Below are 26,425 nucleotides of genomic sequence, written 5' to 3' on the forward strand. Positions count from 1 at the left end.
GTGTTCTGTTTCGTCCTATGCCTTACTAGCATAAAGGTTATACAATGAAACAAGAGAAAAAGAAATTGTAAAAAACGAAGCATTCTCCCCAGAAAACTTTGCAACTCCCTTCCCCATAAAATTAAATGTTTCATGCAGAGGTGAGATTCTAAAAAACAGAAAATGTATGATCAATACTAACAAGAACTGTAGTAATATAAAAACACAAGCCATCTGACTTCACAGGTCAGGATGTTTGGTGTTTTCTAATCGCAGGGCAGGAGCTTTTCCTCATGTATATCATACCTGCATGGAGGTTTCACTTTGCTTCAAACCATTTTAGTCACAGCTCGATGCAGACTTAAATTGAACCAATAGAATTGCACATTGATTTCTAAAAATTAAAAATCAGAAGGAAACTACACAATACAATTCATTTGTAGTAACAGAATCAAAGTAGCTCCTCCAGGGAAAAATCTATGAAAAAAAATCTAGAATTGATTGCAAAATTTTTTCCTATGCACATCTGCAGGGATGCCAGCTTTGTATGGCAGAGCAACCACATTTCTGTATGCAAACAGACAATTCTGAGTGCTAAAATTTCAATTGTGTGCTTAGTTACCCACTTGCATTTGAAATGCTGAACATACAATTTACTGCCACCCAAACGAAAGCCTGTTTTAAAAAACTTCTTCCGCAAAGGCAAGATCCAATGGAGCCCGCTGTGTTAAATATAACATTCAAAATGGAACCGATGCCCGATTTTTATCTGCCTAATGACTAAGAACATAAAAAAAGCATTTTTAATTTTAAAATTAAACACTAGAATAAAAATATTTTTAGCCAAAAAAATAATAATCTGACATCTGCACAAAATTCTTCTTAAAAGATTTTCAACTGTGATTTCCAATAAGTATATTGAAGTTGAGCCAACCTCAGTTTGCGCGTAGACCTCAGGATTCTGGCTGTAAATCTTTGCTATCTGGTTTCCTGTAAAACGCTGAGAAAGAAATGCAAATGCTTAGAAACACAAACCCTAAATGGAGTCAATAATCATTAACTCTGTGTAATGAGTTCAGTACATTGCACTTTGGATATTTAATTTGCCTGATGCATGATGAAAGTCAGTGCACAGCAGGCAATCTGCACTAAACAGGCTATAACACATAGTCTCATTATGAGAATTTTGCTCACCTTTTGAAAAAAAAAGCTTGTGAAAAAGCATTACTATCCATAATTTACATTTCAGAAATGACAGTTCAATGGAATGAATCACTCTTATTACATGCCCAGGAACCAACGCTATTCAAATGCTGCCTTCGAATTCTTTAAAAGATTTAGGCTACCCAACATATGCACCTCTCTGCGAGGAAGGTGAATGGAAGCAGGCAGAAAGTTTCATACTCAAAGAAGCAACGCCAGCACAAGCTAATGGCAGTTGTAAGAATAATTATTTTTCATCCATATATTTTATCAAACAACAAAAAGCTTCTAACACCGAACTTCTGAAACCTTAACCTTTAGGAAGTTAAAAATAAACTTAGTGGTAGGCAAAGTCTGATTTCAAACACTGGCCTTCTGGCCAGTGCATGATGATTCAAAAACAGAATCAGCAATTCAGGGGGTAAGAGCCTTATTCTATTGAACCAACACTAAGAGCAGCCAGGTGCCAAGATGCCTGGAAGGCAGCCCCGCTCCCATTCATTGTCATAGTTAAAAGACAGGGAAGGACTGGGGAGAGGAGAAGAGTGACTGAGTACTCTCTGATGGGGTCCCGAACTTCGGAAACTCATTTCTCTCTTAGGTCGGCAGCTACTTGTTAGCCTTCAAGGAACATTAAAAGGCCAATTCTTTTAACTACAGAAGTAACGTAGAGCATTTATCCCCAAACATTGACTCATAACCCTGAGAAAGCCTGTAGCATAAATTAAATTGCCATCCCAATGGAAATTTGGCTGCACAGGAGCTCACAATGGAGAATTCCGCCCTGGGAACCACAGGCCAAGTGAAACAGCTCACTACAGTCACCATTTCTGCACTGGTTCTTGCAGTAGAATTCCCAATGATTTGCTTAATTTCACCTTAAAATTCCCATAGAATACGATTTCCACTTCTTCCTTTGTGAGGCTACTACAAAGCATAGTACTGTCGGAGGTTCTTCAAAAACACTGAATAAAATCATCTCTTTCATAGTTAATGCCTGCTCACTATCCGCTGTGGTATAACTTAACAGCAGAATTGTTTCCATCCCCCGACTCTGCCGAGGATTTCTTCTCACTGCTCCTCACCTCATAGGCTCGAGATCCAGTGATAGCCGCTAGGCGCTGTGCTCCTCCCACAGCCTTCTCCAGATTGCTGCACTGGGAAGTTGTGCTCGAATCCATCCAGATGGGGCTGTTACTGACAGCAAAACAAGCCTGGAACAAACAATGTTCTTTATTAATAACATCTGAGCTCTTAGAAGTCCCTGCTGGAACAATAATAATAGAGCAGACCTGGCTGTCAGCTCACAGTTCAGTGCTCTGAGGGGCCTTCTGTTCCCTTCCCAGTAATTACAGGAAAGCAGATATTGGACAGCACGCTGGTCAGCAGTGGAAAGCCTAACCCAAACTTCACACACGAGGGAAGCAGCAGGCTCCACCTGCCGGTAATTCACTCGTACCCTGGAGCGGGGCGTGGTGTGGCAATGTATCAGTACACTCCTTTGGTAGCCAAAGCCCCAGGCTATCTTATCCAAGTTTAGACCCATTTCTTAGAGCTTCTCTCCAAATAGTTAAGACTATCTTTCCAGAGCAGTTCTAACAGATTTCTCTTCAGTGACTGGCATAACCAATGCAAGTGAGGCTTGCCATAAGCAATGGATGTGAGTCTTAGGATATCACCAGAGAGTATTCTAATTCCATTCCCAAGAGTTTTGCATAGATGAGGTATTTCAAAAAGTAATCATTTAATAGATCATTTACATGAACGCCCCCTTTTCAATATGCAACTGTTGTTTCTGATCTTAGAATCACAGAACATCCTGAGCTGGGAGGGAGCCACAAGGACCATCAAGTCCAACTCCTGGCTCCACACAGGACCACCCAAAAACCAGACCTGTGTCTGAGAGCGCTGCCCAAAAGCTTCTTGAACTCCTGCAGTTCAGTGCCGTGACCACTGCCCAGAGGAGCTTGTCCCAGTGCCCGACCCCCCTCTGGGTGCAGAACCTCTCCCTAACCCCCAGCCTGACCCTCCCCTGTCCCAGGTCTATGCCGTTCCCTCGGGTCCTGTCACTGTCCCCAGAGAGCAGAGCTCAGCACCTGCCCCTCCGCTCCCTGTGAGGGAGCTGCAGGCCGCCATGAGGCCTCCCCTCAGCCTGCTCTGCTCTGGGCCGAACAAACCAAGGGGCCTCAGCCACTACTCATACATCTTGCCCTCCAGACCCTTCACCATCTTTGTAGCCCTCCTTTGGACATTCTCTGATAGTTTTATATCCTTATTATGTGGCACACAAAACTTGCACACAGCAGTTGAGGTGAGGCCACACAGCGCAGAGCAGCTCAGGACGATGCCTTCCCTCCAGCAGCTAGCTAGGCCATGCCTGATGCACCCCAGGGTACAGCTGGATACAGACCTTGAAGTAAGGAAGGTCAGGGACTTTGAAAGGAAAGCTGTTTTCTCCCTACTCTCCTTTTCAAATAGAAGTCTGTCATGTCTGTATTCAAAATATGCCAAACACGACAAAAATACTGTTGAGGTTCAACAATTTACTTGTTAGAAGATTCTGTCCTTGCAGCATTACACTTCCATTGTTTCAGAGGGAAATGTAAATTGATTTTTTTTTTAATATTTTCTAAAGAAATCTCAGGCATTACATGGAAACTCAGGTACAATAATATTCTTCATTGCAATTTTCTGTTAATACAAATAAAAAAAACAATACTTACAGGTTGTTTACAAAAACATTACATTTTCTAAAAGAACAAACAGGCTGTTACTCTGACATAAAAAAAAATATGGAATGCCCACTGACACCTGTAAGTTTTTAGAGCAGTACACGCTGTCACTCAGGAGAACAGGAAATGTCAAAGGCCCCGGAGCTGAAGGAGTAACCTGTATATTTCACTTCATGCTGCAGGGACATGCAACTCAGCTAAACATGAGGAAAGGTTGGCAAGGAAAAAAGCAATGCCTAAGTAGCAGAAAAAGTGTAGCTCTCCCTTCAGAGCTCTTTTATGCACATTACCTTTAGTAACTGATGTAAAGGCAGTTCGGGTGATGCATTCTTTAAAGTCTGGATGCTTCCTTTCTTCCAATACACACTCCCATGTTGCTGTAGGAAAGTACAGAAACAGAAGTTGGAGATGGCCTCTCAGACTGCAAAGTTCATACCCTGATCTGAATTTCAAGCTCTAAGAGAACTCCCTCCAAACTAGGAGAAAAAAAATGCACTTTTTCAAATCAAGTGTCCCATTAGAAGACACTTCAAGACTGAGCAAAGCATATACTGAAACAGAAAACACAGGAGCCAATACAATAATGACCTTGAATTATACCAACTACACCAATGAAACTAGATGTACACAAAGAAACCCAAGCCCATAGTTCTTGACCCACAGCTTCATCCAGATTGCTTCAACTTCTCTCTTCTGGTTCTTCGAACAATTGAAACCAGTTTGGCCCTTCTTTTGGGACAAAAACTGGCACATCAGTGCACCTCTGCTGTCTGATCTGCAGCACAGAAACCAGGTTCTTCACAGAGAAAAGGGAGAGAGACAATGTGTGTTGGCAGGTGACAGCTAAGTGAAATCTGTTCTACCTGAAATAAACTGAATATAGCACCAAGTTTATACCCCAGCTTGTTGAATTAAGAGGAAAACAAAGGGAATGCTGGTAGTCTGGAAAAAAACCTTCCTACCTTCACTTGAGTGAGTTGGGGTTGCCTGGCAGTCCCTAACTTCTGTTCCACTGAGGAAATCTTAACAGAGCCTTGATACAAACTATGACTTTCAGACATGTTGCTCAGACTTTCAACTGAAAGCAATGAAACATCGAGATTAAAGCAAAAATTTTGATTAATTAGCCCTAGATATATCAAGATGAATAACTAAACCTCATGCATCACAATCAGCTATCATTTCGGTGCTGTCCTTACCCTGAATATAATTTTTAAGTCTGTAAATGGAATAAAGGACTTCCTTATCTCACCACAGTACTAGGAGACTGGAGAACTGACTTAATATCAGAATGGGTTTTATAAACCTTCAAAAAATGTACTTAAAGGATAAGAAATGGCCAAGCAGCACATTTGTCCTCTTTGCATCAAAGACTATCATAATTTGTTTCCTTTCGTTCCCAGGCAGATCTCCATCCTAGCCAACAAAAACAGTGCTCAACAGGACTTTATTATGCCTTCTGCAATGTCAGCTCATCACTGTTTTTCCACCCTGTTTTCACAAGCACCTGGATAAAGCGAAATTCAAAATGACCCCAGTCATTTCAGAATCTACACGTATAAAGAATTTAAGCAACAGGAAAACTAGTTATGCACTATACTGATGTAAACAATTACAATGTAAACCTCATCCTCTACTCTTACGACCTGCTATAGATTGATTGCTCTGAATGCTTCAGGTTTTAGGTTACCTTGAGTCACGTGTCTTTTAAGGAATGCATACATAGAAGCTTTGATCTTACTTAATGTCTTTCAGGTCTTCAGCAATACAACTATTTAAAATTTATCAGTATACCTTGTACTATATTGAAGAAATACAGCAAGATTGATTGATTTCTTTATAAACTAACCTGGCCAGCACCAGACAAAGCTCTGACTTGAGAGAAGTTAAAGCCCGAAGATTTCATCTTTTCTAAAATCATATCCAGAGCCTACAAGAACAAACAGAATCAAGAATGACTGTAACGAGCTACCAAATTATGCATACTCACAATCCTTGGAATTAAAGAGTAAATTCATGTCATCACTGATAAGAGTTCATTGGCAGATAATGAAAAATTAGCTAATGACTATGGACTTTTCAAGAAGCTGCATAAATTAATTTACTAAGTAAGAGTCCATAAAAGAAAAGTTGAATCACACAAAGGAGGAAAAAAAATCTTTAAACAAGCTCAATCACAAAGAATCATTCTTTGAAACCTAAACAAGCGGCAAGATTTAAAGAATTCCAATTCATTAAAAAACATCTATTAAGAGTGCCAGACACAAGACATGATTATCTTTGTCTGTTCTTACTTTTGGAAATCTATTAAATCTTTAATAGTGTGCACCCTGCACCTCGTTCTACAGGATGCTAGGAATCCTCAATACTGCTGACCATCATATCTGCTGAAAACTCAGAACCTCTAATTCAAGTGTATTTTTGCACTATAAGCCACTAGGTTACTTTTGTTCTTGCCACATTTTACTACATTTTAAAACCAAAAAGTAATCTATCTTTACATAGTCCGATTCGGATCACCATTTGCCAGACTTTCTTGACAAATGGACCACTGCAAGGCTTCAGAATTTCCCAAGCAACCATACACCTTTATCACATACCTGTATCATCACATTATTGATTTAATAATTACAAGTGTTCCTGTTTATTATGGTTCAAAAACCAACTGCAAACAATTTACCAAATCTTTATGGATCTTCAGACAGAACTACAGTGGAACACCAACTGGGGATTCCATGACCTTTTAGATGTCTTAACTATTCAAATCATGCTAGTAAAACAGATTGACGTAGCACCATGTGAGAGCAAGGGTTGCAGAATCTGCACAGAGGCAAAGAAAGCCTGCTTTTAAAACAGAAGAGAATGTTATCTGTATTTCAAAATAAACATCCGTCAAAGTGACTGGGAATTACTGAATAAATTGCTCTTTAACCACATGCCATTTGAGAAATCAATTTGTTAGCAAAGCTTATTCTAAAAAGATAGTGCAAGCAACCTGGATGCTGGGAAAAAAAAAAGAAAGAAAAAAAAATGGCATTTTAAATGTAGGGGGGAATCCAGAAAAATATTTTTCATGCATACAATGCTATAAATAGCAGAGTCAGAGAGTGAAGAAAGAAACAAAGAAATATTATCAATAACCAAAGTGGAAGTTGTTTACATTAACATCTGCATCCCAAAGATATCAAACAGCACTTTAAAAAGCAGAAAATAAGCAAAAGGACTACAACAATTTTAATGACAAGTTTCACTGTTGTTTGCAATACATATCAATTTCAATAATAGCAAGGAAGAAGTTGAACCACACACTACAGATATTCCAAAAGGCTGACAATAAAGCTTGTTCATACCTTGACCCACATTAGCACAGGAGAAGTGACTGTCAGCCTGTCACTGTGAACATAGGCTCCACCTTGAGTCCTACAGAAAAATGGTATTTTCTCTTGGTAAATTCACTTTTCCCCACCAAGCAAAGTTCTTCAAGTTTATTCATAACCAAAGAGAGGTTGCAGTGTTTTATTTTTGTAAGGAGCAAAGATAAGATGTGTGTTTGAAACCTTAAAAACTAAAAGGCAGCTCCTAGGAAATGGCATTACAGAAGTTTGACCCAATTGCAAAAAAAAAAAAAAAGAAAAAAAAAAAAATGCATGGAAGGGCTGTGATCCTGAAGACCTGTGACAGATTCCAGTGCTGACACTGCTCATTGGCGCCATGCAAGTCACAGTTATCTCTAAGTTTCCTAACTGTCACCATTAGTGGCTTGAATCTAGAAGATGAAATTCAATTTTTGCTGTTAAACCATCAAGTAGATAAATGCATTTTATTGGCACTTGTGACTATGATGGAAGAAATCTGTAAATCTGTAAATTCTAGTCTATAAATTGAGTTTATACGTCTTAACGTGCCATTTGGAGCCACTGAATTTGTCTCCAAATGCCTTTCAGAAGTTTCCCTCATGCAATTTATTTCCTGTTGTCGTAACATTCCATCCTGACATAAAGGTGGTGCTTCTGTGTCCCAGAAAGAAACAGCCACATCCAAAGTCTGAAGTTCCAAAAGAAAAAAATGTTGGTTAATTTACACCAAGTTGGTTAATAATACTTCAGGGTGGGAGGGTCTTTTTATTTCCTATTGGGAGTTCTTGCCATAGTTACACACAAAGCAAAGCAAAAGGACATACTTCCACTGCCAAGTATGAAACACAAACACAGAGTTAACTTTTTCCATGCCTCCACAGGTATCAATAAGACCAAAGCGGGCAACAGACCCCATCCCAATCCCCAGAGTTTTACATTTTATTATTCAAGTAAAACATAAAAAACCTTACTTAAATTCTGGAAGGTCTTTATCAAAATGAACATTATCCTCATAAATGACTCTCAGATGTTCATCAATGGCAATGACTTTCAGCTAGAAGAAATAAAACAGGATGTTAACAAAAACTGTCTAGAACAATAATTAGAGAGCACTGATAATTCCTTTATAACAATTCAATTCTCATAGATGAAATGGGAAGGAAGAAGTAGGGATCACCCCAATCCATACAACTAACCGTAAGTATGGACACAATTTTACACGATACAAGTTATTATGCGAGTTTACAGCATTGACATACGCTTAGCCAGCAACATGTGTATTTGCTTGCTATATTTTCTCCCTCCTTAATCACATAAGAAAGAAATGCTTTGCTAAAGATCAGCAAACAAGCTATACAGCTCCCAGTTTGCATCACAGTAACCAAGTTCTCCGAAGAGTATAGTATCTGATGTTAAAGATGTCATGCGTTGTTGGTTTTATTTTATTAAAAGCCTTATCTTACCAAAGAAACAGACCTTTGGGATACCTTGAGGACCTTCCCTTCTACCCAGAGTGTCTGAACTGCACTCTACCAGCCTGCAAAGCTCAGAGGGCATTCCACAGCTGCACGCTTGGCTTCTGCAGCCAGTGCAGAGCTACATCCAAATCCCAAATCCATCAAGCTGGGCTTTCTTGCAAGCCCTGACTAAAGAGTGCCACAAACTAGCTTTTCTCAAGTTCACCTGGCGCAGAAGAAAAGCATTAAGAGCCTCAAAGAAGAGCAGGAACGTTGTTCACATCCTGCATACATCTTAACAAGGGAGAGTGCAAACTGCTGCTAAAGGAACAGACTGAAAAAACCTACAAAGACCGAGTCAACTCAAAGGAGCTGTATTCAAATAATAAAACCATCCCCATTTGGGGGCGGGCTACTTCCATTTTACCCGTACTAATGTAGGGCCTCATTTATGCGCTAGCACAACTCATTACCAAGCCAGTGCACGGAGCTAGCTTAAAAAAGGCTCTGACCCACTGCGGCTTAATTGGCTTTCTGCTTGCAGTACACCCCCTTCAAAAACACTTGATCAACCTAATATGGGTAACCTGGATATGTCTTTTCAAGCTCCCAAACTTCAGCACAGCTGTAACGAAGTGATTTATGCCCGAGGAGGGGGGGGGGGGAAGGAGGCCGCGGTACCTGCTGCGTGCTGAAATCCCAGCCCAGAAAGCAGGGGGCGGCCATGTCGCGGCCGGCGGCGGGGAAGCCCTCACAGGGCCGACGGCTCAGGGCCCTTCCCCCGGCTTCCCGGAGCCCTCCCCCGGCTTCTCGGGGCCCTTCCCCCGGAAAGGAGCCGCCGGCCCGGCCCCGCTGTGGTGCCGTGGGTGGGGAAGGGCCTGCGGGCGGGCGGCCGGGCGGGCTAAAGGAGCAGCCCGCTCGTCCCTCTGCAGCTCGAAGGGGTCTGTGAGAGAGCTGAGGAAGGGGGAGAGGCTCCCCGGAGCTGATCCCGTGGCAGCTCGCTCAGCTTTGCTCAGCTCCACGGCTCAGCTGAACGCCGGTGTTCAGCCGGCTGAACTGACGGTGTTTGGAGAAGAAAACGCCGAAGCAGTCGCACAGCGATCGGCTTAATCCGAGTCACAACGAACAGGGCAAATCTATGCCACAGCCCGAAGCAATCCACTGAATTTTAATATATCCTATGTATGGGTCTTGGTGTAGTATCACACCCTGGTTTTGTGTAAAAACATTCCCACAAAATTCTGTTTGGGGAGGCTTTAGGGTTTTGCATTTCCTCTTACAGCAACGTGACAGAGGCGTTGCCTAATCAAAGGAGGGCTTATCTAAGAAATACTCCCATTCTGCAGCCCGGGCTGTATCTCAGCAGAGCCCTGACGAGGTTTTGCATGCCCGGGATCCTAAACTGTTCTAAGAGTACAAATATTTAATTTGAAATGCCCTTCGAACTATAAAATGTTACTACGTTTTGTCATATACTGAACAGTTTGAAGATGCTGTAAATATTCCCAATGATTTCTCAAAGACTCCTGTAGCATCACTCCTGTAGTCTTATGCTTCAGGATTTCTAGTTATTATTGAAAATAAAAACCTTTAAAAATTAATCCTGAAGACTTTAAATCTAGAATGCAGCCACCATTCTAATATACTGACTTTTAAACAAATCCTACACCATCACATCACCTTCGAATACTCTGTGTTGACAGTACCTGTATTAGAACTCCCAAAGACATGGGATCATAAAATCTTTAGATAAGACAAAGTTTAATTTAAAGTTGTCTGGGAAACGTTTACAATGTGGGAATCCCTTCAAATGCATACAGTGGTGTTGTCCAGCACTTCCGAGTTTAATCCTGCAAATGTATCTAAATAGTTCGCAATCAGGGAATGTCCAAATGAAGAAAGTATTAACAGTCCCCTTGAAAACAAAGGTATGTAGAATTGTCACCCAGTTTGTCGTTTGACTTCCTTAAATCAGATGGCTACCAGTGTCTGGTATTGGCGGTTTTTCCCTGCCCTGAAGTTCATGCTGGATGGACCTGTCCCGAACAAAGGTCTAATTTAAGGAAGAAGAGACTGTGAAGAAAACACAGTTTTTTAAAATGTTACCAAGAACTGTTTCCTTAGTATAACTCTCACCAGAAGAGAAAGGATCAAGTAACACACCGGAGCTTTTCCGTTAATGCAGAATGTGACTGGTGAGCCAGGGAGGAGAAGCTTGCTTTGCCCTTTAACTTACTGCATATTTCCGATAAATAAGTAACAGATACGGAATTAGAAGGCTTGAAGTGCTGCAGTTCTCAAAGTACAACTGCTCACAAAAAGTAAGAGAAATTGAAGTCAATCCTGAAGAAAGCCATAAGAATAATAAATGACTTCAGAAGGAGACAGCTGTGCAACTTTTGAAAAGAAAATAGAAGGAGCTGGTAGTTATGCAAAGGGAAACAATAGTTTATAAATACGTAAAGCAATCCTGTGGGGATGTAAGAATCCATTATATTCTTCGGCAATGAGATCATTCAATGGACAGATTGCTGCATGAAATACTTCATTTTAAACAGCACAGAAGAGTTATGGGATTGGGGTAACAACCCACGTGTTCTCAGATCTCCTTAAACTGGAACAATGCAAGTATGGTTGAATCCACTCAAGGAAAGAATGGGAAAGTTATTGTTGTTACGTTTCAGGTTTTTCTAACACAAATAGGAAAGTATAGAGAAGAATTGTCTCATCCTGTCACTCTGTTGAACATCCTTTCATCAAGTCCGTGTTTTCTCAAATTTAGTAGTTTGTGTGTGGAAAATTTGCATTGCTGTTGTTCTTTCTTTGTTAAAGCTCATGATGGCAGTTACTACCATAACCTCTAAAATTGTTTCTTGGAAGCAAGCAAGGCTTAACTGTACAGTTATCAGTGAAGTTGCATTCACGTACCATCGATGTTTTAGCACTGACAAATCCAAAATTTCCAGAGGGGATGGACAGAATGCCATTTATAATTGAAATGTCACGATCACAGATTAACAGCTTGAGGCAAAGCACAGATTAATCACACAGGACACACAGAGCAGGGTAAAGGGAAAAAGCGAGTTTCTTCCCCTTTTCCTATCAACCAGTTTCTGCAGTTACGTACAGACCTGACAGAGAAGCAATACTGTTATGCTCCGCTAGGCCATTGGATTTTTTAGTAAGTTATAACTGTTAAGCTAATTGATATATTTTTTTTCTTCCCAACTGTCAAATTAACTTCAACCCCACACTCATTTCAATTCACTGCGAAACAAATTATTTTAACCTCTATTGCATAATCCTACATACAAGGAGCTTTCACTTTTTATTTTCACTTTGAGTCTCAAACTCTGCCTCTGATCCCAGTTTTACCCTGATATCAAAACTTAGATTTAACTGCAGCCTTCAGCTTTGCACAGGTGTGCAGGTAACAAAGAAATCATACAAATTAGAACAGTGAACTTTTTCAAAAACAGTGCCAGCCTAATTACCATGCTTTGATATCATCACATCATCTTAGATGTGCCAACAAACTAGGGAACAGCTAGCCCTTTGTTTGATATAATTTAGGATTACCATACTGATTGTAGTCCAGCTATCCTGATTTATGCAGGCCACATAAAATACTTGTACTTGCCTACAAAGGTACGAGAAGTGCATGAACAACTACAAAGCGACCGATCCTTCTGCTTCCAGCAGATCTGGGGCCTCTAACTAGCTTTTTTAAGTTGTGGGGCAGCCAATATTCTGAAGTCCCAAACTGATAGTTCACATTTGTACATCAACAGAGGTTGGCACAACAGAAACAATGAGACAGCTAAGAATCATTGCACAGCCACCAGTTATGCACATGCAATACCAAGGCAGCCCATGTTAGACCTGGCACTGTTAGGCCTGCTGGCACGGTTATCCTTTTCCCAGTAAGAATTCTCAGGGGTCTTTAATTAGTCGCAGAAACATTAAACATACTAAGCTGGGTCAGATAAATTCCTGTGTATTTGCCAAGTAATCTGACAGCCACATGCAATGCTGCTAATTAAGTGGGAGATGTTTACAACATTAAGCTCCACATAACACAACAATAAAACATCACCTAAACAAAAACCTCAGCACGAGCACTAGACCTACCTACTGGAAAGATATCTGAGCAATACTAATTCTCTAAAGGTCATCCCTTTTCTGCTTAGCACCACTGGTACTCCGTTATCACACGATCTCCAGCAATGTTCAACCAAGTACTGATAACACGGAATACCACAGTACCATAAATTAAATACAAAGTTGCTGTTCTTTTTAATGAGGTGGTTCTGTAGCATCTAAAAATGTTTTCCTTTCTGTAAATATGCTCTTATCTTTGGAAGTTACATTTGCACTTGATTTTGTGGTAACCATTTTGTATTTGATTGTACGTCCAAATGCTGTGGAGAGTCTCATTATTCACTCTAAGCATAAATACTTGATGTTTAAAAGCAATGTATCTAGACAGCTGTTATCTACTTTAATTTTACTGATTGTCCTGTGAATGGGTGAAAATCTGTAAGACAAAGATCCAGCTAAAGCCTTATGCATGAGTTCAACTAGAGGAAGCCCAAACCAGTTACACTGAGACACAGTTGTTACATTGAGGCTGAAGACGTAACTTATTTAGGTGTATCATTCCACAATCTTGCTGGATAATTTTGTTCCTGATGTGCATATTGATGTGTACCTGGAGTGCTGCCCCAGCACCAGAAGGACAGGGACCTGTTGGGGTGAGTCCAGAGGAGGCCACGAGGATGCTCAGAGGCTGGAGCACCTCTGCTGTGGAGCCAGGCTGAGGGAGTTGGGGTTGTTCAGCCTGGAGAGGAGAAGGCTCCGGGGAGACCTCACAGTGGCCTGCCAGGGCCTAAAGGGGGCTGCAGGAGAGCTGGGGAGGGACTCTTGGTCAGGGGCTGTAGATTCCCTGGGGGTGTTTAAGGAAAGGTTGGACATGGTACTTAGCGACATGGTTTGGTGGGTAACAGCGGTAGTAGTGGGATTGTTGGACCAGATTATCTTGGAGGTCTTTTCCAACCTTAATCATCCTATGATTCTATGATAGGATAGGGGTAATGGCTTTCAATTAAAAATAAATAAATAAATGTGATTGTATGATGATTCTATGTGATAGATAAATAAATGTGATTCTATGTGATTCCATTCTGTGATTCTATGCTATTGAAGCTCTTAGGCACTGGACTGCATTAACTGATAAAGCCACTTTAATGAAGAGGAGCCTCTTATGAAGAATTGGCAAAGGATTTCATATAACAGCACATTAATGTACAGGAACAATAGGTATAAGAAAAGAATTCAGATAGTGGCTCAACTGCACAATCTCAGTTATATTGTCAGTTTCATGTGTTTTGGTCAATTTGCAGCTTGTATTTAATCAAGTACATAAAATCCTCCAATTTCACTTCTACTGAATTCAACAGAACATGTTGACTTCAGGAGGTGCTGAATCAGGCAGTGTGAAATTGTTTCTGCTTTTACATACTCCAGTTTTACAGATGTAATTTCATTGACTTCAGTTAGGTTACTAGTGATTATGAAGCACAGTACAAATTCCTCATGAGATCTCTGCATGGAAGTGAAGTGAAGAACGTTTCTGAATTAGCAACTTATTTTTAGGAAACTTTCCTCCCCTGTACAGATTTCAAGTCCATATTCATTCTCACAACAGCAGTAGCTCTTAACCATCCTCTTCAGAGAACTACCTTAACTGGAGTCATTTGCAAGGCTTATTAAAACTTACATACCTGGCAGATTTCCTTGAAGATGAATTCTTAACTTGTTTGTGTCCTAAAGCTCAAAAGCAAGATGTTGTCATCCAGATAAAACTTTTCATTAACAAGGGATTAACCAGTTCTTTTATGCTGCATTTGATTCTTATCAAACTCCACTTACAGATAAGTACATTTTATTGATTGAAAACAATCAAAGATCAATTCATTCCTACTCAAACAATGCCTTAAGTGGAAAATAATAAGGGCCAAGCCTCACACTTGTCCGCATTACCCTGCAAGGATCAAAAAGCATTTTACTATCAAAAATAAATCAAAATCATGTAGTTTACAGGTGGAAAAAAATCAAGGCAGAAAATTTACATAGCTTATCCTATTCTTCGTAGGCCCTACTTGAAATTAGAACTTCTCCCTGAGTTCCTCTACAGTTATGTCTATTGCAAGAATAAATAAACACAGATTGGTGTCACCTCACAGAGCTGTAGCCATCATAACTCTGTGGATAGGAATCACCCTTGAGAAGTAGCTAATATAGAAAAGACATTTACATAGCAGTACCACAAATGTGAACGCTGCTCATCAGTAACTGGAATTTAAGACATCTGTAGAATCAAGGAAACTTCAATCAATTTCCAAAATCCTCTCAAGGTCTATCCATGAAGGTGACCCGCCTTCCATCTCACTCTCTTCTCATGGACAGTTTTATGATGTCAAAATAGACTGAACATAACCATCTTGTTCATACTAATTTAAGAAAACCTAGAACTACAAAGGAAGGTAAATGGTGAAAGAAGATGTCAGAGTTCATTTGTTTAGAAAGTCTAATCGTAAATAACTTGAGTTTCTTATTTGACTTGCCTCTGCACGCTGTCACTTCTAAAAGGGCATCTCAGAAGTGCTCAGTGGGCAAGGACAACAAAACTACAAAATGAAAACCAAAACCCGACCCTACGTTTTGGATGCTGATTGTGCATACAGAGGGAAAAAGTCTAGTCCTAATGATGTAGACAACTGACAGAGTAAGTAGCCCTCTAACAGATCAAAGTTTAGTATTTTAATTTACTTTCCATAGCAGTTAACAATCTAAAGGAGAGGTATTTAATCCTCAGCACCAACAGAAACAACAACAAAAAACACACAGCACATACAGGACATCTGCTGCATTTAACTCCTCACAACGAGCACAAATTAATTTGATTTGGGTGAACCCAGTGATTTCAGTGTGGCTGCATTTACCTCCCACAAAAAGAAAACAACAAAACCCACTGTGGTTCTGCAAAGGGTACTGTATAGCACCAAGTACAGATGAAAGCATATACCTAAATACACACACACTACGTAATTATATTTACATAAAGTCCCCAAGAGATAACAGGGGAAAATAGAATCCTATCAAGGAAAGGTGAAGATGGACTACATAAGAACCAGGCTCAGCAAACCTTCAGAGGGACTTGAGGAGAGCTGGGCTGCTCTCCCTTTGATACGCTTGAACCCTTCATGTCTGAAAGCACACAAAAGGTCAGCAGATCGGAAGAAACATCTCAAAATCATTCTGAAAACTTGCATCATAGGCACTTTCATCCCATTAGCATGGACATGTAGAGAACACCAACAAAGGGTCTTACATCATCAGAGTCCTGTGCTCAAACTACTTAACCAATCTCTGACTGGAATATGCTTTAAAGTTGTGCTTTCAAATAACAGAAATACACGTGTCCTTATTAAAAAATAAAAAATAAAAATCGTTAAAAAGTAAATAATTACTATTGATTCTGATAATATTGTCTGGAGCACAAATAATAGCAGTCACCTCGTTTCTACCTTATTTTTTTGTTCCTAAATTTTCTAACAATAGTCAGTTTCTAACACTTAAATACTGTGTATGAGTGAAAAAAGTATACAGAAAGTTACAGAAAGGGGATTATCATAGTAACTTTCTCCATCTCAGTGCCAGTCAAAATCTAGCTATTTGTATTCTACCTTTGCAACCGGCACAAACAGTGTAGGACAGATGCCTGTAATTCTCCGTATGAACAATCTGAATAATTGTACATACCTCCAGTCCCAGGTGTGTAGGAAAATCCAGTGCTGCAGGAAGGGCATTCAGTCACAGTTAACTGTTAGGAGCATTTTTTAATTATCTTTAAATCAACAATTATTCCTATAAGATCCCCCAAACATTTTTTAATAAAAAATTAATTTACTACCCACAAATTAATTAGTCTGAGATAAAATTAGTTGCATCTTTTTTAAATGAGATTTTGCAACCAAGGTCAAGGGCAGTAAGCGTCTACTTCAAGTTCTAAAAGCCATTGCTTTTGGATTATGAAGTACTCTCAAATTTATTTTGCCTCAAGGAAATGAAAAATTGCTTCCATTGTGTGATGGAAGAACAGACTTAAGAGAAAATATAGCACTTCAGACTTCAGTGGATAATCAAATTAAAATCACTCAGACGATGTAGAGGAGTTTGTTCAATTAGAGAAAGCCAAGTTTGTACAGAAACCTGATCATGGCAGTAAGTTTTCAAAACCTGTGGTATTGTTAGGAAATACGTCTACCATTGATAAGAAATGGCTCGACTGCTTCTGTTCCTCAGCAACCTACAAGCCAAATCTGGACCTCTAACATTTCAGGACTAAGGCAAGCCTGCAGCCATACCACTCCAATAGTGCCATCTGCTGCGTATTTTTAAAGCGTACAGGGGTCTGCAGATGCAAGTGGTTAAGGACTGAATTTAAACCAGTGTCATGATTTCAATTTCGTGTATGTGTGTGACAAGACTTTTTTTCCTTTTCATTAGCAACACTTAAACAGGCTAGGGGTATGAAGGAAATTGTTCCATTATGGAATAAGAACAGAAGCCACAGGTAATCAGTTTGCAAGTTTATGTCAGTGGCGTAACATGGATTAGTTACATCAACCATACATCAAAAACACATCCCTATTTACTTTGTGAGCTTCTGTAAATTGGCCCTGCACCTCATTTTATGAATCATATCCTGGCTGCAACTTATTCACAACACACACACACATATGTATGCACATACACACCTTGAGAGCAAGCAAAGTACAGGCTCACAAATACACATGTACACACGAGCACACACCTCCTGAGACCGAGTCAAGATGCCATGTTCACAAGCTTCCCCTGAAAAGAATAAACTGCAACGTGTAAGGGATTGGCTTAGCAACACAAAACTAGTCCTATTCCTGGTTCCACTGATCTACTGTGCCACTTGGACTCACTCTCTTAATTTCACTGGGCTTGTGTTTTTTATTCCCTATTTATATTTTTGCTATTTACCCATGTAACTCGGGAAGAGACCGCCCTGTATAATGCATTTGTGTAGTCAAGAGTGATGGCTCTTCCATGAGCCCGAGGTGCTGGTATAGTACAAATGATTAAAAATCATAATACTTTCTGATCAGATACAAACTCACACTGTAAATGCTCTTCTAATGAGAAGTTAAATGTCCATCTTTTAAGAGAGAGCCTACATGTCACATCAAAGGATGTTACCGCAGTAATTCTGTCTGCAACACACACTCAGGTTGTACAAGTCACTTTCTTAGGAGGGCAGTGAGTCAAATACTGTGCCTGGAATTTTAAACAGGTTGGGTAACTTTTATGACCATTAATAATGTTTGTATCGAGTACCAGCTCAAACTGTACTGGGGTTAATTAAATCTCCTGCCCCAGTGTAAGGAACCAACTGGCTGAAGGTCCAAAGGGAGACTCCATGTGCCACCAAGTCAGAAGACTGAAACAACAAGGCAACAAGGTACTCCTTTCTACAGACCACCGGGTGTTTGCCACTGCTGAAGGCAGGATATCCAAGTAGATATACCAGAACCATGAAATATCAGAACAACTCTTAACACAACACATGATTTTTCAAGGGTCAAGAGAGAGAAGCTAACCCGAGGAGTATCCACAGTGTCTGATACAGTATTGTGCTTACTTTTGTTTCCCTGGCAAGGGTAGAAAAAGACTGCAGCTGATGTAGGGGACATGATTTGCAAGACACAAGCACATTTGGAAGTCAGAAGCAATTAATAAGTGAATTAAAGCAGATTTACACATGAGCCTGTTGAGCCGTACCAGAACTCAATGCACATAACTCTGTAGCCAGAGCTTTGTCACCTGCAAACACACAACTTCCAAACAGGTTCCTAAGATCTGTAGATTTTGAGACCGATTGGCAGGTGGGTTGGACTAGATGACCTTCAGAGGTCCCTTCCAACCTCAACCATTCTGTGATTCTGTGATTCAGTCAATCATTTATAATGCAAACAAGAGCATAATTTCTGCCAGTAACTGGAAAAATGCAGCACACAGGCATTCCTTCCACACGCTGCCCTTTCGCACTGTTTTTGTGTAATGTTTCTCATTGCAAGGAACCTAGCAGCTAAACAATTATATTGACACTGCTGTTTAACAGCATTATTTTCTCCCATGCAACTCTCATGGACCCTTGTAACAGCATCAAGTGAACCTATTTCAGGGACAGAAACTTGCAGCTGATACTTCAGCCAGTCTCATACTTTAATTGACATGATCAAAAGCCATGCACATTTTTTTATATAATTATTAGGTAACACTGTAACATGTAAGAATGATTAAAATGTGGCTCACCGTGTGTTTGAAGAGTTTATTCAGCTCTCAGTAAAGAAATTATTATTTCTGCAGCTTATTTCATTTTATAGAAATGCAGAAAAACTGAAGGAGTGCAAGGAAGGCATTCCTATCTCTGGCTTCCCGGTTTCAAGTGTTGTTGGCACACACTGTTTTGGCTTTGCACCCAGGAATACTCCTAACACATTCTGAAAAGGGAGCAATAAGAACAAGGTTGTTATTAAGGTTCTCAGTCCAGTCCCCATCCCGCTGCCCAAAGAAGCTGCAACAAGAATGAAGCTGCATGAAAGTTAAGGAAGGGAAAGTGGAGGGGAAAGAGGCACAAAATACACAGAAAGAAACATGAAGAAATATTTTTTTTTTGCCTGATGGAATTACTGTCATGGGCAGGTCACCACGACAGCATCCCTTTAAGAATTAACATTACTACATAAACCAGTATTAGCCGGCCCTCTTTGCACCTGACTGTGTTCAATGAGGTTTTGTGTTTCACTGTTTTTTTTGGCAAAGCCTCATGCGCTCACAACCTTAAGTCAATATTAAATCCAACTATCCGGTTATAATCATGAACTCTGTATGCAGGAGCTCAAGACACGCTGCACAAGAGCAAGCTGACGGAAATCCACGACTTCAGAGTAGACAGCACAACTTCTGAAAGAAATCGCCACACTCAGAAGAAAGTTACTTCATTTAGGAAGATTTCAGATGCTTCATATTTGATTTGCTTTTTTTTTTTTGCCAGCACAATGAAGGAAGTGGCCTGCTTTTGCATGAGTTTTTCTTCCTTGTGGGAACAGATGGTAAAGGCTTACAAATACATAACTGGTATTTTTTCAGTGACTCATACCTCAGAGCAACAAGCTTCAGATCGTGATAAGCAGCCAACCAAGATGGATGTAAGCTTACTTGAGGAGCAGTATGACCATATAAAACAGAAGCAAAAGCTGCAGTCACACATTATTGTATTTAAAACAGGTATGCTTAGATTGATAGGAAACAATGTAAATGTAGATGTAAAAACTTTTGGCTTAAATGTTGAATAACTTTGTTCTTCTTATTCTCATCTTCAAGAGAGGTACAAAGTGAATTCCTTTTCTGTCATTTCATTGTGTTTTTGCTTTTTTTTTTAATTGATTTCACTAAAAGGCATTCTTATGGTTATATCAATTAGTTTCAGAGCAGTGAAACGCTAATGTGAACATGAAACAGATGAACGTATTTTATATAAGGTTTTACAGATTTTAAGTCAGGAAAGTAAAGTTCCTAATACTGATGCTTACTCTTACAGGAGCCACGTACTTCACATCTATCATCAGTTTATTTGTGCAATGTACTCGGCGGCATTTCTGCTCTCTTGAATGCTTCCATCAGAACAATCAGTGCTGGGTCTTCTCTCTCTTTTTCTCTTCTTCTTTACATATGTAGAGAAATGCCTTCTGCAAGACTACAAGAAGCAATAGCAAATATCAGCCATAAGCTGGGCTTTTGGTTAAAAAAAAAATCTACGAAGTCATTGTGGGTAACTAAGATACAATCTTTGAACAAAAGGTTTTTGAAAGCATTTTCACTGCACATAGCTCAGAAAATATATAAAAAAGTAATGAAGTAGCTATCAATCATCTACCTGCTATGTCAGACAGCTTTTACAAAACAAACCTTCAACTACTTTGAAGTTTTTAGTTAGACTACTGCTTACAATATTGCTCTGATATATTTTCATTCCATTTCTAAGTTAAAGTGATATTGAGAATACTAAGTCCATTAATGAAGTTGTCTTTGAATGCAATATGATGTAATAATGAATGAATGTAATACTAATATTGGTAGTGAAGGAAGCAGGGTTTGCATATTATTATTTAGCTCAACAAATGCAGAACTTAGGCTATTTCATTCTTTACATTTTCCTCTACATTTTTCAGCAGTTCTCCATTTTTGCAGTCAGACCATATCATCAAAATAATTGAAAAAAAATACATAATGAGCCATAAAACACATTAATTTCTTCAATATCATTTCATTCAAATGTCTAGAAATTGTAATGTTAAAAGAATTTAAGCTGCAGTGAGGAAGAAAAGGATATGAATGTACAGGCTTATTTTATCAGGTATGAGAAGGAAACTAACTTGAAGACAAAACAGGCCATCCAGTCAACTATTGCAATAACAAAACCAGGTAAAGAAAGGAAGCAGAGGTCTGTATTTAGGTGAAATTCAGATGAAACTTCAGATATAATGAATGTAGCCTTTTCTTTTCCAGTACAGCAATAGAAGATTAAAGAAAGATAAAGCAGGGCTGTACGGTTTCTAGGAAGTTTAAAATTTAGATGTTCACATACATGTTTTCATGTACATACACATAACCCAAAACACTCACAAAAACACAACCTTCTGCATTGAACTTGTATCGTTAAGCAAGCCATGTGGAAAGGATTAATGTTGCTGTTAGATGCAGCTGGTTGTTGTTGTTGTTATGCTGAGTTCTGTGTGTCCTGAAAGTTAACCTTAAACATTCCTATGGTTTGGAATTTGGAAAAACCTATTACATAGCTCAGCACTTTGAAGCTGTGACATGCGTCAGTTTCCAAGAGCAAACTGCACACATCGAGGCAGCATATTGCCCTCTGCTCCTTCAGTTACAAGCTTGAACTAACCAGAGCTATTCAGAAATAACGTGAGTTACTAACTGGTAAGCCACCTGAAAACAACTTTCTTCTGTTCCTTCCCCAAAACACACAGCCACATTCACACTTCTGCGTGTTCCTGATTATTTGAGAAAAAAAAAAGCTGACAAGGCTTGAAACTCCCCAGGTAGGGGATGATACGGCAGTGCATTCATTATTCATTGGCTGCGAAGCAGAAAAGCAGTGTTTACTGTAGGAATTAAAATAGCATTTGGAGCACGCAGTGGCAACAGAGTAAACATTGGGCCTCTGACTGCAGAAATCTCCTCCAAGAATTTCCCAAGCTAACTTGAAGCAAGATCAACTTTTGTTACTTCACAACCGTAAAAGCACCTATGATGACAGCACATGGAAAAGGCCACATGGTAGACAACACTGCAACAAAGCTATTATGTGCAATTAAAAATATAATCTGTCTTTCCAACTGACCAAAGATCTGATTCAAGCTTTCTTTAGAAGTTTAGAGTGCTGAATGTTTGTTAATTCAACAGAGGACTCTAGCATTCCTATCAGAGCTCATTGCTCAATTTTGTGTGCCACACCTGTAGCCAAGGAATCAAATCAAACCTGAACCGAAAACCAGTTCAGGCTATTTGACTTGGACTGATGCGTTACCCTGAACTCTCTGATCAGCTCAAGCCAGCCTGGAATTCTTCCAATGACCAGTTCAAATGGTTTGAGATAAAACCTGATGTTGCCTATCAATACCAGTTCATTCAAGAGTGCAGTTATATCCACAAAAAAAAATGTGCAAAGCTGCATCCCTTCAGTCTCAGTTCCTCCTTTCTCTCGCCTTTTCTCTCACATGTGAAGAACAAGCCCTTGCTTTGTGGGTTGGTGCTACGCTGTGCTGTTCTGCAGGCTTTAGAAGGAATCTCCTTTGCAAGTGAACTTTTTTGCAGCCCCCAAGCTGAGCTTTATTTCCTGGGCAAAGTCCAGTTGTAACTTTGATTCTCACTGTTCCACCATAGAGCACTGTGTGATCTTATCTCTAAGAATGGTTTCACCCTAGGAAATTCTGTGAGCATATTTCACTGTATAGACACGTGCAGAGACACATCCATACCTCTACTCGGCATGTCCTTTCATCTCTTCTCTCCTGGTGACACTGCAGGAGAATGGAAAACGTGGGCTCACGTGGTTCTCACTGCCAAGAGCCACCAAAGCAGCTTGTATTGGATCAACCTTACTCAGCCAGCTGAAGGAGCAGAAAAAATTCTGTGAAACTGTGCTGATGTCACTGCTTGAGCAATGGGAGCCAAAGACAGTGATGGAAGCCCCTCCTCAGCTGAAGTCCTGTTGTACAGGACCATTTACTGCCAGTATATCAGCTGGGTCTGACATCCTCAAATAGGTCCTTGTAAAGTGGTATGAAAGGCAGCTTAAGGTTTTTGTGTGTGCATGCATTTTTTAAAGCAACATCCTATTCAAAGTAGCTTCATTTCAAATTCAAGGTGACAATTCTTCTGAACAGCTATTCAGCTCTCCTGTTTCAAAATACAATCACCACTCTATTTTTTTTCAATTCAATATGCTTTATAATTCATCTTGCAACAGACACAGTTCCTGTAACTCAACCCTGTAAATAAGGTCAGCATTCTCTTACTCCTGCCCCTACTTTAAACTGTATTTATAGTAACTGAAGTGTATTTCATTAGCACTTACAATGACAACAGCGCTGTTTGCTTATCTTTAGTACAATGGTTCAGCTGCTATTAATTTCCAAGGCACAGGCCAGTCATGTTCAGGAATTTGATGGCTGCTATGTGTAATTAAGGTAGCATTAGCATTTCTACCCTTAATATCTTACACATTTCTAACAGTAACTTTCATACCACATGAGAAATTAAGCCATAGAGATGGAAAACAATACAATTACAAAAATAAAATACACACCTATGTGTTAATGATCCCTTGTTCAGAAAAAGAAGAAAATTTCAGATTATTTTTAGGTTGTGAATATAAGCCTCAAGCAGTATCAAATTAAACATTTTTCTCTCTCACATCACAGTACCTATCAATGCACTGAGCAAGCCCCTGTTCACCTTAAGAATTTTTGCTTACAAGCAGTTAATTACTAAAAGCCAATTCTCAATCTGTGCTGTTAATGAGTCTTAGAGTAGTGCTTAGATCAATATCGACTTGATAAATCTCCATTATCTTTTGACTGATCCTATCGTAGCATTTATGTCCTCAAAACTGAACATGAAATACTTCTACTCTGTAATCTGGCATCAAACGAACTTGTACTACTCTCAGTCAAAGATGGAAAGAGTACAGATAAACTCAGCTGAAGAACTTTAACGGAGGAGCGTACGCTACAGAAATTAGACCCTTAATTTCTGCCACAATAATAAATTGCATATATGCAATTCTCTTGCAGGTGCACAGGAATCTGTTCTCCCAGAATCGATGGTCAGCGCTGTTTTAATTAATAAAAAAGTTAGAAAATCGAAGTCATTTACAGAACATGTTCCCGTCAGAAAGGTCAGACTGGAGGTGACCAGCAATGGCAATGTGCAAGACAACTCACCGTGGCGCACTCACCTGGGAATTCACCGCCTGGCACAAGTCCCTTGTCAAGAAGTTCCCTGGGATCCTTCCCACTGCAGGAACGGACCGTGCAGTTTTGACAACCAGAGACTGATTTCGAAGGAAAACGGCCCACTGCAGCACCAGGAATTAGAAGGTGTGAGTGAACTATCCGCGTTCGGTCAGCTGGGAAGTTCGAGCATGTTGAACGGTTTCAGCAAAGAGAACGGCAGCAACGTTTCAGAAAGCTGCCAAAAGCCCCCTCTGAAATCAGCCACTCCGGCAGTTTGGATGCAGCAATACATTTCCTCTACAAAATGCACGCCAGCTTGCCACAAACTAGACTTCTACCCTTTCCCCAATAAAAAAGCACCCAGAATTTCTGAAGCAGCAAGGAGGCTTGGGTTGTATGTCTCGCGATGAAGACCTTCAGTAATAACCTAAAATTTAGTCAAAAAAAAAATTGAGTAAAACTTAAAACAGCATAACAGTCTTCCTAGTTACCCTGATCAACCTGCTGAAGGCCTAATACTTTTATTAGTCAAGGAGGATCTGCTCTAAGTAATCTGTTGCTTTACAGCCCAATGTAAAGTGACATTTTGTAATGAAGATGCTGGACTGCAACAGAAACTCACTTTGGCTGCTATTCCAGATAGAGGAGCAATCTTCTGTTTGTTTGTTTCCTTCTCTATTTTCAGGTTACTTATTTTAGAAACTAAAATTTTATCACAACATTTGAAATACCTGAAAGAGCTAGAGCGAAGATTAGCAAAACTGCTAATGAAGCAACTTGGCTAGATTACAATGCCTTACAATTTGACTAGACAAATAACTAATGAAGCAGTTCTGAAGGTGATTCACGCAGTAAACATGATTCGATAATTATCTTTCCTTTTGGAATGTTGAAAAGATATTTGTGATACTTTTCAATGTATTTTTAAAATCAATGAATAAAACCTTTGCTCATTTCTATTGTTGTTTTAATGGGATGTAGTAAATGACACCTTTTCCCTATATATAAATCCTATAAAAACATACTGCTGGTTCCATTCCACCCCCAGAATTTCATTAAAAAAAAAAAAATCTGAAATAGTTATTTCATTCCCCAATACCCTCTAGCAACGTACCTTCCTTACCAGAAATATAATGCACCTTGCTGCTGCTACAGCTGGATGCACTCAAAAGGGATATAACCATTTCACCTACACAAATGTAACTGCAGCAATACAACTTCTTGTGGATAACTTCTGTTGTGGCACAACCACACCACAAATCCGTGCTGGCTTTTTGTTTTGTTTTGTTTTTTAAAGGAAATTATTTCTGGTCTCCCTTCCTGCAAGACCGTTATCAAAGGAGACTCTGTCCCAGGTGCTTTTCAATGACAAAAACCACATACATATCACCCACTTCTGGAGGCAAGTGTTAGGATAGGTCTCTTTGTCAAACGTAGGTTTCAGGAAAACTGAAGACTTGAGATGCATCACTATTTCATAAGGACTGATTTTGAAATATACCCCTGGCAGCCACTGGCTCTTCTAAACTATTCCACATCTACCAGAGCCCTACGAGGACAGCAAAGCAAGGATCAGGGGGATGGCCCACAGACTTCATGGCCCTACAAAGAGCCTGTTGGCACGTATCTCCCCTTAATACCACTGCATTAAAATCACACCATCCACAGACAAAAAAAATGAACAATATATAAAAAAATAATAATACCAAAGTTGCTTAGCTGTGGTTTATGTCCTAGACACAAACTCTTATAGGCAAGAAACAAACTATCCCCTCACAACATATCCTGGAAATAGAGTTAATACCTACATTCAAAGTCTTATCAAAGAGGCAGCAGTGTTATCCACTTGAAGGAGAAACTACGATTTTCGATCCATCCAACACAACTTCAAATCACTAATATTTTAGAAAATTCCACTGGCTTTTATTGTGCTTCATGCAGAATACCACATCTGGAAACGTTTGCACACAGCCATCACAGGCTATGCTTACATCATAGGAGATTCATAGCTGTAAGTGCAGAATCACAGAGTGGTTTGGGTTGGAAGGGACCTCAAAGCTCATCTC

The 26,425-nt window shown here is 39.7% G+C and overlaps 2 protein-coding genes across 7 annotated transcripts in view; one reads left to right on the forward strand and one right to left on the reverse strand.

Moving 5' to 3' along the window:
* The window catches only part of XYLB (xylulokinase), an 82,047-nt gene extending 72,485 nt beyond the window's left edge, over positions 1-9,562 (reverse strand). For 3 of the 6 annotated variants that reach the window (XM_035318304.1, XM_035318308.1, XM_035318306.1), the window contains exons 1-8: positions 9,409-9,562; positions 8,242-8,324; positions 7,923-7,958; positions 7,265-7,334; positions 5,764-5,844; positions 4,205-4,291; positions 2,268-2,396; positions 914-979 (exon numbers count right to left, since the gene is read on the reverse strand). In XM_035318304.1, the coding sequence (XP_035174195.1) occupies positions 914-979; positions 2,268-2,396; positions 4,205-4,291; positions 5,764-5,844; positions 7,265-7,334; positions 7,923-7,958; positions 8,242-8,324; positions 9,409-9,453 (597 nt within the window). In that variant the 5' untranslated portion in view covers positions 9,454-9,562. Of the gene's footprint in view, positions 1-913; positions 980-2,267; positions 2,397-4,204; positions 4,292-4,876; positions 4,993-5,763; positions 5,845-7,264; positions 7,335-7,922; positions 7,959-8,241; positions 8,325-9,408 lie in introns of those variants that run through there. The other 3 variants (XM_035318305.1, XM_035318309.1, XM_035318307.1) reach the window with 2 other exon arrangements.
* A 9,444-nt stretch (positions 9,563-19,006) lies between these two features.
* Positions 19,007-25,482, forward strand: LOC118161869. Its single transcript, XM_035317566.1, is given in 3 exon segments — positions 19,007-20,109; positions 24,198-24,703; positions 24,705-25,482. Coding segments are annotated over 3 exon segments (813 nt in total). The 5' UTR covers positions 19,007-19,880; the 3' UTR covers positions 24,783-25,482.
* Positions 25,483-26,425: the final 943 nt, after the last annotated feature.

The sequence above is a fragment of the Oxyura jamaicensis genome, chromosome 2, assembly GCF_011077185.1.
Source record: "Oxyura jamaicensis isolate SHBP4307 breed ruddy duck chromosome 2, BPBGC_Ojam_1.0, whole genome shotgun sequence".
Classification (NCBI taxonomy): domain Eukaryota; kingdom Metazoa; phylum Chordata; class Aves; order Anseriformes; family Anatidae; genus Oxyura; species Oxyura jamaicensis.